This window comes from Rhinolophus sinicus, chromosome 14 (assembly GCF_057876585.1).
Source record: "Rhinolophus sinicus isolate RSI-liver-muscle chromosome 14, RSI-T2T, whole genome shotgun sequence".
In the NCBI taxonomy this organism is placed as follows: domain Eukaryota; kingdom Metazoa; phylum Chordata; class Mammalia; order Chiroptera; family Rhinolophidae; genus Rhinolophus; species Rhinolophus sinicus.
The window spans coordinates 30,258,687-30,271,342 of NC_142514.1; the positions used below are offsets into that span (position 1 = coordinate 30,258,687).

General features: G+C 43.0%; 1 protein-coding gene across 1 annotated transcript; it reads left to right on the top strand.

Annotated features, from left to right (window-relative positions):
* The first annotated feature begins 3,579 nt into the window (after positions 1–3,579).
* Positions 3,580–4,656, top strand: LOC109457862 (olfactory receptor 2A12-like). Its single transcript, XM_019751046.3, has one exon. It carries the CDS (start codon positions 3,580–3,582, stop codon positions 4,525–4,527), a length of 948 nt encoding a protein of 315 aa, XP_019606605.2. The 3' UTR covers positions 4,528–4,656.
* The last annotated feature ends 8,000 nt before the right edge of the window (positions 4,657–12,656 follow it).

Here is a 12,656-nt window from a genome sequence, read left to right on the forward strand (position 1 = left end):
ATAGGTTTCAATAAATGGTAGCTATGAGGACATTAATCAGTATTAGGAGCATTTATATCATCTGTATCCAAGCCTTAGTTTTATCTCTATTAGGTGTGTGGCCTTGGATAAGATGCTTGAGAATATAAAAGACACACAAAAGTGCTTTGGAAGGAAACAAAGCACATCTTGTTAGTATTATCACTATGCCAAGCAGGGATGTAGAAACTCAGTCATAGGACTCCTCCCTCCTCTAAGTCTCAGTGGGGAGAAATTTCAGTCCCTAAATAGAAACTTCACGAGGATGCCCAGCTCACTAGCTCCAGGGACCAAGCCTGAAATGCTGTGGGGGCTTTAAGTTCCTGGCTGCCTGAGGCTCTGTGCTACATTTACCAGCATTGACAGGAAATCCTCAGGGCTTTTCAGGGATAGGAAATCCACTCTCCAACTCCCGTCTGCTACGAGGAGGACCCTTGTATCTGCCATCTGGAAGCCCCTCCCTCCAGGGCTGCTCTGCATCCAACACGCTTAAGAGAGGTGCAGATCTCCCCTAGTGGGCCACCGTGCTAAGGAGAGGGCTGGCCTGCTTTCTACTGCACTGCACGGGACCAAGAGAAACCAAGCTGATGCTGCCGCAGGTGGGAAAGAGACTGACTGAAGCAGAACGGGGTTCTGAACATTTGTGGGTGAGACTGCGGGAGGGGCTAGGGGAGTTTCCTTCCCTGGGCATCCCCAAGAATGGACAAAGGAGACCCACGCTAGTCTTCTCTGCCCCCTCACTGGGGGAGGAGACAAGGGAGCCCCTGCCCTCACTGAGCAGGAGTGGGACCTCCTGTGCGTTTTCATGGCCATTTCTAGGCTTGCACACGTACCTCTCAGGATTACCCTCCCATCCCCACACCCAGCATGTGTCCTGGGCTTCCTGGTGGGCCCCTGATGAGGCTTCTGCTCCCTTCTTCTTTGCCAGAATTCCAGAGGCTGGAAAGGAACAGAGAAGCATTGGCAGGTGGAGAAACGAGCATGGATATGAATTTGGCGTTTCCTAGTGCGATGGCTTGAGGTAATTGTTTCTTCATGAGTGCCTTTGAGAGAAGCAGTAGATCCCAGTGGTTAAGAGTCTGGGTGGCTATGCAGCCAGAGACCGAGGATTTAGGGCTGTGTCTACCACTTGTTAGCATGGTAGAAGGCAGAGCAGAATCTGGTCTTAAAGCAGAGAAAATGATCTCTGGAACAGGGCTCCAAAAGCAGCCTGCTCATCGCTACTGGACCCTGTGGGAGATCTCAACGAGACATCGCCTCTGCCTACAGCCTGGCTGGGAAGACAGTACCCCAAATCTCCAAGGCTGGCTAGGCTGGTCGGATAAGGAGGAGGAAACCCCAAGCTGAGCCTTGAAGGTTGGGGGGATGAGCAGAAGCAGAAAGGATTGCTGAAGGCACCCCAGCAGATAAGTAGCTGGAGGGAAGGGTGGTGGAGAGCTGCGTGGCATCAGGCACATACTGAGAAGGCCAGGTGGCTGGGAAGGTCTGTGGCTCAGACAGGAGGGCACCCAGCTGCCCAGACTCGGATGCTTTGGTGGTTGTGCTGTTAACATCGTGGCTCAGAAATCTCACTGAGGTATCGGTGAATCACAGTCTTGAAAATTGTTTAGAAGCAGATGGGAAAGGCCTTAAATTCTAGCCTAAGGAGGCATGAGAAAGGTCGTGAGAGATGAAACAGTATCTGCTGGTGGGTGGACCAGGAAGGGCGGCCAGGAAGAGGGCACGGGAAAGGTCCAGGTCTGGGGTGTGGACTGGTAGGAAGGAGGGTGTGAGCAGCCCTCATCACCCTGGCTGCAGGGATTGCCGTTTGCACTGCAGACCCCCCTTATCTCTTGAGAGTCTCTCCTCTTGATGTCTAAGATGCTGAGCTTCCCTAGTTCTCCTCACAAGCATTTCTGATCTGGGAAATTTTTCTCCTTCGTCCAATTGTTGATATTCCCTAAAGCTCAACACAAAATATCACAGCATCTTCTTTTGCCCTTATAGCCTTTTCCACACAACTTTTTCCTCTCCCAGACCTCCACCATCATCCTGCAGCAATCAGCCCTCACAGTCGCATTGTCCTCTGGAACCCAGAAGCTAGAAAATGTCACCATAGCTCCTCTCCCCACTCTTCTCTATTCCTTCCATTCAGCTTCCCATTACCTAAATTGCTACCATCTATTGAGCACTTTCAATAGACCAGGTATATTGCATGCAATCTCCACTGTGGAGGAGGTATTACAAATGAACCTGGGACTCTGCGAGGATGAGTGATTTAGAAGTAGACAGAGAGGCTATAGGACTCAGGTGTGTCGCCACCTGAGTCTATGCTCTGTGTACTCTCCTACGCTCTGGTCTCATGTCTCCAGCTCCCAGAAGGAACCTCCTGCCAACACAAGCTTGTTCAGCTAACTGCTCAGCTCCTCTAGGTGCTCATGGCACCAATTCAATCACAAGTCTCCAGCCTGGTGTTCCTCGTATCAAAGAACAGCAGAGCCGGAAGGGTCTTTTGGAGGGGTCAAGTCCAACAGCCTCACTTAAAAATGGGGCTCTGCAGTTCACAGAGGGGTATGGCGTTACCCAAGATCACACAACGAATCAGGGCAGAGTCAGGACAAGCCCCCTAATCTTCTGATTTCCAGACTCATTTCAGTTATACTAACCCCTTTTGCTTGTCTAGTATTTAATATTTTGTAAAATGTCTTGACATACATACAGTATCTCATATTCTCCTTACCATTAACCTGTGCCATAGAGGTTTCATCTCTATCTAACAGATGGGGAGACAGAGGACAATGGAGGTGAAGGGACTTGCCCAAGGTCACATGGCTGGGTAAATGACAAGAGCTGACTTCAGGGAGAGCTGGATTTAAAATGTGGTCATGGGTGGTAATTGTAAGGATTCAACAGAAATCCCACACGTCTCCAAGCACAAGCAACAGAGTTCAGAGAGGCGTCAGGGAAACTGGGTGTAGCGTCAGGAAGCAGTCATTCTCTCAGCTGCTCGGTGCTGTGAGCTCTCTTTTCTGCTTCCCAGCATGTCTGTTCATTAATCATTTCTGCAAGGCCTCCCCTTTTTCTCTCTATAGCTTCAGTTCCCCTGTGGCTTTGAGTTACCACCACTCCAGCTTTGGGTTGACAGTACATCAGGCACCCATAGCCCACTGACACAGACTTTCAGTGTCATCGTTTAAAATTATCAGCAGAGAAATGTCCTCTGGACTGGAACAAGTGAATACCTTGGTAGAATTCGGTAGTGGGTTGGGGTTGGCTGTCCCTTGCTACAAACACGGATACCTAACGTCTTGCCTTCTATGGGTGAAGGTGGTTTCCAGAGAAGGGCGTGTGGGCAGTCAGACATCCTCTATTCTATTACAGGTATGAATCCAGATCTTCTGACTTATTTTCCAGTGCCAGCGCTGCCTTTCCCTTTTCATGCAACTCAACAAAGTTTTGACCAATTCTGTGCAAGCTATTGTGAAAGGTGTGTGCGTGTGACTCAGCTTCTGTCAAGCTTCCCTCCCTCCCCCAAAGCCCAGGACAGAACGGGGAAGTCCTGTCTTTAATACGCAGATCACCATGCAGTGCTTTGGCAGAGAGAACCACAGCTCTGTGTCTGAGTTCATCCTCCTTGGCTTCTCCAGTGAGTCACAGGTCAGGATGGCCCTATTCACTTTTTTTCTCCTCCTCTACCTCATCACCCTTCTGGGCAATGGACTCATCATCACCCTGATCTACCTGGATTCACACCTCCACACACCCATGTACTTCTTTCTCAGTATCCTCTCCTTGGTGGACATGAGCTATGTCACCACCACCATGCCCCAGATGTTGGTTAATATGGTGTATCCAAGGAGGACCATCTCCTGGGGAGCTTGTGTAGCCCAGATGTTCACCTTCTTGGTCCTGGGCATAGCTGAGTGTGTTCTCTATGCCATTATGGCCTATGACAGGTATGTGGCCATCTGTTTCCCCCTTCACTACACCCTACTTGTGAGCCGTCCCATTTGCATCAAGATGGTCACTGCCTGTTGGTCTATTAGCATAGCTGGGGCCCTGATCTACACTGTCTTCACCATGCGTCTGCCTTATTGTGGTCCCCACAAGATAAACCACTTTTTCTGCGAGGTCCCTGCTGTCCTGAAGTTGGCCTGTGCAGATACATCCCTCAATGACCGGTTAGACTTCATCTTGGGTTTCATACTGCTTTTTGTCCCACTCTCCCTCATCCTAGCCTCTTACGTCTGCATCTTTGCCTCCATCTTGAGAAACCGTTCATTCCAGGGGAGACTCAAGTCCTTCTCCACATGTGCTTCCCATGTCACTGTAGTCACCATGTTCTATGGGCCAGCCATGGCCATGTACATGAGGCCTGGTTCCTGGTATGACCCAGAGCGGGACAAGAAGCTGGCCCTGTTCTACAATGTTGTCTCTGCCTTCCTCAACCCCATCATCTACAGCCTCCGGAACAGGGATGTAAAGGGGGCCTTTCTGAAAGTACTTGGTGGCAGAGGGTCAGCTCAATGACCCAGGATGTTTCAGAGTTGTCCAGAGTCATGGACAGGCTTGAGGGGGCTCATGCGGGATCATAAAAATACATCCATCAGTTCTGATCAACCTGAGCCTTCCTGGGGCTGTGAGCTGCTGGGAGAAGGTGTGGCCACCCCTCAACTGAAGATCTCCCCATTGGTTGAAAAATTTTCAGCTGCCACCACCCAATGGCTCATTTGAATGTTGAAAGCAAAGGATTTCTTCTACAAAGACTATGTCCTTATGGTTCAAGGTCATTGCTTTACGCTTTTCCTGGGTCCTTTCCTCACCTCTGGAAGTTTATGACAGTGTAATATGATCACGGCCAAATGCTTAAAATGTGCACATGCTTTTCTACAGTGTGTAAAGGATTTGGGGGTGAAAATGACATAAAGAGTAGACAGATTATACAGGAATACAGTCATGCGTTACTGTTTGACATGCACTTACACATAATGCTTAGCACTGCTTTTTGCACTCGGTGCTATAAACATCTAAGCTAACATGATTTTAGTCATATCTGTATAACAAGACGGCTATTGATTGATCTGGTCTGGACTTGGCTTGTGAAACTGACTCTTACCTGGTTTTACATTTTAAATCTCACTTTGATTTTGAGAAAATAAATATATATATTTCATAAAAGAAAAAAATATATGTGTGTATGTGTATCTATATATCTTTTTGCATCTCTCTCTCTCTCTCCCTGTCTCTCTCTATATATATCTACATATATAGATATATATGTATATATATATTAGAATGTTTGAAATACATATATATCTAGAGAGAGAAACACAGAGAGAGAGAGAGATACACACACAGAGACATGGTATAAAATAGTGTAACAAAGACTCCAATTTTCCTCACCCAAAATAAACACTTGTCAATATTTTGCCATATTTAGCCTGTCTTTTTAAAAAAGGATGAAATAATTATAGATAAAATTGAAGTGTTCTCTGAACATTCCCAACTCCCCTGACTCAACCAGTCTGATTCAAGTCTATTCATTGTTTTTATTTTTTATTTATTTATTTTTAAGTGTGTTTTTAAACTTTTGCTTACATAGAATTGTATCAGTGAACAATATATAGAATTGTTCTCGTATGAGTTTAAATTTTTTAATGGTAGCATGAGGTCAGTATCACTCTGAAAAAATTTTAACTCAACATAATGTTTCTGACAACCACCCATTTTATAATCATAGGCCTCACCTATTCCAATTGACAAGTATTTGAATATACCACATTTCATTTATCTATTGTTGAACATTTGTTTATTTCCAATTTTTCACTATTTAAACAATTCTGCAACTAATGTCTTTGGACATTTCTTCATATGTAAGCATTTTTTCTAGGATTTATGTATAGAATTGGACTTTGCAGATTGTAGAATTAAAGACATTTCAAATTTACTAGATCCTCCTAAATTAGTCTTTCGAATAGTTATATCAATCTACACCTTTCATTCTCACCAACACTTGATATTTTCTACGTATCTCAAACATTCTAATGTTCTTATCTATCTTATAGATGCAAAGTGGCAACATTTTTTGTTTCATTTGTAATTCCCTAGTTCCTAGTGTATTTAACATCTTTTCATAAGATTGTTGGTAGTATTGTGAAGGAGTGTAATAGACTCTGGAGTCAGACTTCTGTGTTCCAAGCCCAGCTCTACCTTTACTAACAGCAATGATGGGCAAGTTACTTCATTTCTCTGAGTCTCAGTTTCCTCACTTGGTAATGGGAAGAAAATAATACATACCTCACAGATTTGTTGGAAAGATTAAATGAGATAATGCATGTAAAGCATTTGTCATAGTGAGTACCAAATGGTAAGGAGCTCAATAATATAAGGTATTATCGCCTTTTCTTTTCTTGATTTGTAGTTTGCTGTATATTTTGAATATTAATTATTTGTCTACTACATGCATTGAATATATCTTCTTTTCATTTATTGTTTTTATTGCAAAAGTAGTTATATTTATTCTTAAATTTTATAAAACAGAGGCAAACCAAAAGAAGAAAATGAAAATCATTCATTTCCTTAGACCTGGAGATAACTACTGTTAACATTTTAGTGTCCATATTTCAGGGTTTTAAATTTTTTAAATTGCTGTTATTATTTTTGAAGAAATATATAATACAATTTGTAATTAATTTATTATTTGTTTTCATGATTTTAAAATAGAATTATACAGTAAGTATTCTTCTGTAACTTTTTTAAATTGCTCAACACGTTTTTGACATGTATCCATGTTGATTTGTTTTTATTCTTTTCATTTTCTTTTGATGAATAGAATAGAGTTGAATAACTTTTAATGAATTCTTAATGAACTTATGAATTTTTTCCTTTATGGTTTTTCTTAGATGAACGTATGTCAAAAATTTCACTGAGCTCATTAATTCATGAAGGAACCAGTAACATTAGGATTAGTTCAAGGAAAAATTTGACTTACAGATATTTATGTTCTCTACTGAACATTTCAATAGGAAACATTGTTATGAATAGGAAACATCTGCGTTACTATGGATTGGAATAACTTGCCCCGCTGTCAGTTTTCTATAACTTAACAGCTACACCTGCTGAGTTGTAAAACACCCTAGTTCATAAAAAGTCAATTAAAGGAGCATATCCCCCCTATAAAGTCAGATAATCCTCAGAGGATCTGCTACGACAAGAGCCAGCACTGCACCAAGAGGGCACCAAGAAATCTCTCTTGCCTTTTTGCAAGTCATAGATGATGTTTTTCTGACAATATCTCCACTTTGATCTTAAATAATCTTCAAAGATTATTTCTGATCACAGAACTGGACTCATATGTGTGGCCTCACTGTTTGTACAGCTGCAGTAGACATGTTAAATGTGCACTACAAGGACAGCCTCCAGTTTGCTTTGCAAACCTAGAGAAATGCAACGTTGAGCTACTTCCAACGGTACAGAAGTAACTCGTGCCTAGCAGTTTTCATAAAGAATATCAAATTGTCCTTTTAAAATCCTCTACTATTTGTTATACTGAGGCTGAAAAACCAAGGCCAAGAAATTCTCTCCTTTATGTTTCACCCTTAGTACCTATAAATTTGAGTAAATTCCTCTCCAACAAGGCCCCTAAATTACTAAGGTTCCTGCTGTCCAGGGGTTGATTCTCCTGACCATCTGAAAGGTTGAAATCTTGGAAGACAGATACAAGGTCGAGTCAGTTTTCCTGGGAGGACCTCACAGAGATTGACTTCACAAGTAAAGTCAACCCTTGCTGCTTACTAGTAGTTCATCGTGCCTGATTGAAAAATAACTCTCAACAATGACCGTGGGTATACTATCAATTTAACCAAGCATATCCTGGTTAAAAAAAAAAAGATTCATACCGAATGTATGCTAATACTTATGTTGCTATGAAAAGTAAAGAGACTAATTTTAAGTTTCTAAATTCTGGGGGGTTAATAAAAATTATATCAGTTGAAAATGTTTCATTTCAGTTTATAAAAACGGGATCTACTAAACTGAGTGCTAGAGATGCCTTGAGAGGGAAGAGAAAGAGTTTTCTCATATATCCAAAAAATAGAACATTAAAAACAATAGCAATAATGATCCAAACAAATAACCTCATTAGTTCATTCACCTCTATGTAATTAACTCTTGCTGAATCTTGGGTCGGCAGTCAATATCATAAAGTCCACCTGACTCCAGACTGAAAAGTGTCTTGGGAGGCCTGATTCAGTCCACTCATTACATTTGGAAATTTGCCTGAGTGATACCAGCTTGGAAGATTTACCCAAGACAAGCCTCTATTGTTTGAAACAGCGAATGTTTGGAAAACCTGATATAATTCTTTCTATGAGCTGTTCTTTGTTAAAAACATAAATGCTGGCCTGTAGTTTATAGCCAAGCCCACAGGCAAGCATCAGAGTAGAACAGACGTTCCCTGTAGATGACAAAGACTGAACCGATGTGGTTAATTTACTGCATCAGCCAATTATGTCAGAATAGAGGGGAGTAAGGTGCTCTATTTGGTTACAGTGCACAACTATTGCATAAGGGTTTGATCAGTGTTTCCCTGGGGGTAAGAAAATATTATGGGTACTAAGGGCATTGACAAATCCTGAGATCCTTTCCATAAAACATACAATTTCTGAAATATTTACATTAATAAAATCTTATTTATAGAAACTTGACCTAGGGAAAGCTGAGAGTTTCTTCTGATTTGACAATCCCTATACTCTACAACAATGTTGAACGAAGAAATGTGGAGCACACTAAAGAGAACTATTTCTATTTTATAATGTGAAAATCTTTATGATTTTCCAGGGACACACAGATCTGGGAAATCTCAGACAGTTTTAGGTAAAAAGACCCTGAAATTATTTTATTTTTCTAAATTTAGGATCTTGTCTTAGGAAAGTAAAATCAACATTTCATCGCTTGATTAAGATTCTCTCAAGAGTAACTGAGCAGCAATACTTGGTTACCTATTTTAACCAAAGTGTCAATAAAGTATTTTAAAATGATATAAAAGAAAGTGATACAAATTGTAAGTTACCTTAGCTCTTAAACAAGTAAGGAATCTTTGTTGCATGTTTGTGTTTAATAGTATTTAAAGACATGTTAAACTCAACATACAACACAGAAACTTTTTCTGGTAAGACAGAAAAATCACTGCTATCGGCAGATTACACAGAAAGCTGATTATAGCCTTTCCTACTCCTTGTTTACAATTGTGAGACCAATGTATTATTTTAACAGAGACAAAGCCAAATTTAAGTTTTCCATTCATACTGTACTTACAGTAAAAATTTCACCATTTCTTTTTCTAAAAACAAAATAGATATTTTGCATATAAGCTCATCAAAACTGAGTAAACCTTGCCAACTTTTTAACACATTTCAGAGATTCTTTTCTTTGGTAATATTTCTTTGCCCCAGAAAGTGATATATTGAATAAACCCAAAATCAATAAAGCTAAGGAAGATCTGAATAAGCACTCATCAAATTTTTATGTGTGTGTGTGTATTCTTGTGCCCAACAAATAAAGAATATATTTTTCTTTTTCTTTTTTTTTTTTACAAGAAAACAAGGACAATTTACCAAAATGAACCACCTGCTACAAAGGCAATCTGAACAAATTCTAAAAAAATCAATATAATCAAGTTATATCCCTACAATAAAATTAGAAATAGGTTAAAAGATAGCAAAATAAAACACAACAAAGAAAAATATATGTATGAAAATTAAGTCATTTCTAAATAATTCAGATTAAAGAAGAAATTACAATAGTGATTACAAATATTTTGAACTAGCCAAAAGTGAAAGCATCATATATTTTAAAATTGTGTCAAAAGCAGAGTTTAGAGGTCAATGTATACCTTAAAATACACTTATATAAGAACAAGAAAGAGACTTTCATTTCCAGAATTATGACAAGTTGGTTATTTGGACCAATGTACCCACTGAAAACAAGATTTTTGGATAAACTATTTAAAAAATCTTTTGAATATACTAAAGAGCTAAAAGGAGAGTAGAGTTATCAGGTCAAGTGCTAAAGTAATGAGAAGAACCAGAGATACTAGCTGAGCAAAGCTATTTTTTCCCCTGGGAGCATTTGTTGACCCTGGCAAACTTGAATTTTGTTTTCATAGGCAATGGATGTGGAGCAAAGAATATACAACCACAGCCTCCCCACACTGAAGAGTGTAATAGGATGTCCCCTCCACATTAAGCCAGGACCCCAAAGCTCTATAAACACCATGAAAGAGTGAACCAAAGTAAATTCACACGCTCTTGCCACCTTCACCTTCAATAATATAAGGAGAGGGAGCCTTGATGCTGATCAGAGTGAGTGCAAGGAAACCTGAGAATTTGTAACCACTAAGCATGAGTAAAGATGAGTAGCTTGAATCTCTATTATCTGCTGGTTCTCAAGAGGGGAGCTGACAGGTAGGCATGGGAGTGCCGGGAAGGAACTGTGCAGGGCACGAGAGCGGGTGTTTCCCAGGCAGTGGGTTGTGGCAGGGCATCCTAGGTTAAGGCAGCCACGTGAGGTGTGGCTTGTCCGGGGATCTACAGGTGGTTCAAGCTAAGGAGGAGTGCAAGGTGTGAGTCGAAAAACTACAGGAGGGGAGGCATTGGCTGCTGGACCGAGACGCTGAGACCGAATTTGGCAGATGGGAACCACTGGAAGTTCTGGAGTAGGGGAGGAGCAACGTCAGAGCTGCAGGTTAGAGAGGGGGCTCTACCCGCTCTGCCTACTGAGCCAGGTGGTGGATTCAGGCCCTGCCACTTGAGAAAGGAGGTGGATCACAGGCATGGAGTCCCTAAGTACTCAGCCTAGCAGCCAGGAAGAGAGCATTCCAGGCTGGGCCAGGGAAAAGAAACAGCCCTCTGGAGGTGTGACGAGGCCCTTGGGGGGGGAGCATTCCTGGTGGGTGGAGGCAAAGGCTTCCAACCCTGAGAGTCTCAGAGGGAAGCTAAGTCAGATGCCCCTGGACATGGACACCACCAAGCCCTGAGCTCCCCTCAAGTGGAGGAAGAGGCCTCCATGGCCCAGTCAGTGCTGCAGGACTCCGTGCCGGGGTCAGGGGCAGGAGAGGAGAGTTCTGTGACCTGTTGAGTCCTCAGTGCTACAGTCCCTGGGGAATGAGGTGCCACAGCTGGAGCCTGGCCCCTTTTCTCCTGCTTGAGAAAAGCTTCTCACCAAATGATCTAAAATGCTAGACAGAACATACCCTCAAAGGGCTGAGACAGGAGAGGCCACTGGGCAGTTGAAGACTTCCACGGGCACCAGTTCGTAAGATACTTATTAAAATGTACCTGTGTCCCACATTCAATATAATTAATCTATCACTTAGGATACAACTATACAATAAGATACATAATTATATACCTTGTCATTGCATATTGTATATGAGTTTAATGAGTTGCCATTGACTAACTGATGAACTCTGATATTAATAGTCATTTAAACATTACTAATTTTTATTTTGCAGGATCCCTAATTTTGAGCCAATAATCTTTTCTTTCAGGTCTCCAACATGTCTGTAGACAATGAAAGCTCAAGGACCCTAGACACTTTGCCTACAGCGCCTAACGGATGAAACAGCCCTGGGGATGCCAGCTGGCAGGGCGAGAGGACAATTTCATGGCCTTCATCACCCTAGACGTCCCAGGATGCCTCATTTTTTTTTCTCCTCCTGAAGGAGGAGCAGCTGAGAAACGACTTGTCCTCAGGGTCCTGTCTGAGCCTCGGCACCCCCTCAACCCCACCTCCCACATTGGCACTCCATCCTCAGCTGGGCCTTACACTCCCCAGCCCAGCCCACCGGGGCCTCCAGAAGGGCATGGCCTGAACATCCTTGGGGAGCCTGGTGCTTCCTCCCTGGGCCAGAGGTGGCCTCAGGAACTGTCCTGGCTGGGGCCCTGGATTGGCCCCCTGAGTCTAAGGGAGCCCTGCCCACAACTCCCTTCCCTTCAGGGTTATAAGCTCAGGACAGCAGTGCTCCCAACCATTCTGGGGAGCAAGTGAGGCTACTGGCTGCCCCCCATGTCCAGCCTCGTGAGGAGCCCTGCCTGGTCCACAGTTCCCACTCACCAGCCACCTGTCTCTCTGCCTCTGTCTCCTCCCGCATGTCTATGTGAGTGTGCAAATGGCCCTGTCTCTGCCTCTCCGACTCGGTATCCATCCATTCCTTTCTCTTTCTCTGGGTCTGTTCTCTCTCTCTGACTCTCTTTGTCTTGCTTTCCATTCCTCTCCATCTGTCTCTTTCTGCCTCTGTTTCTGTTTGCTGCTCTGTTTCTCTGCCTCCAAAGTTTTTGTCCCATCTCTCTCGTCTGCTTTCAGCATCTCTGTGTTCTGATGGGTCTTCAGCTCACTGTTTGCCTTTCTTCCCTCTTGGCTTCTGTGTTTATTGCTTGCTCTGCCTCTGGACTTGCCTGTGACACAGTCCCTCCCTAGCCATCCCTGATTGCTCTTCTCCTCAGCCTATCACTGCCTCTGTGATTCAGAAGGATTTTCCCCTTACAGCATTTCTCTGGCGCTCACCTCACCCTGCTTCTCTGCCCATCCCTCCTCACCCTCCTACTCCCCTGCCTCCACCACTCCGTCCATTGCTCCCTTGCCTGCAGTCACCCATCGTC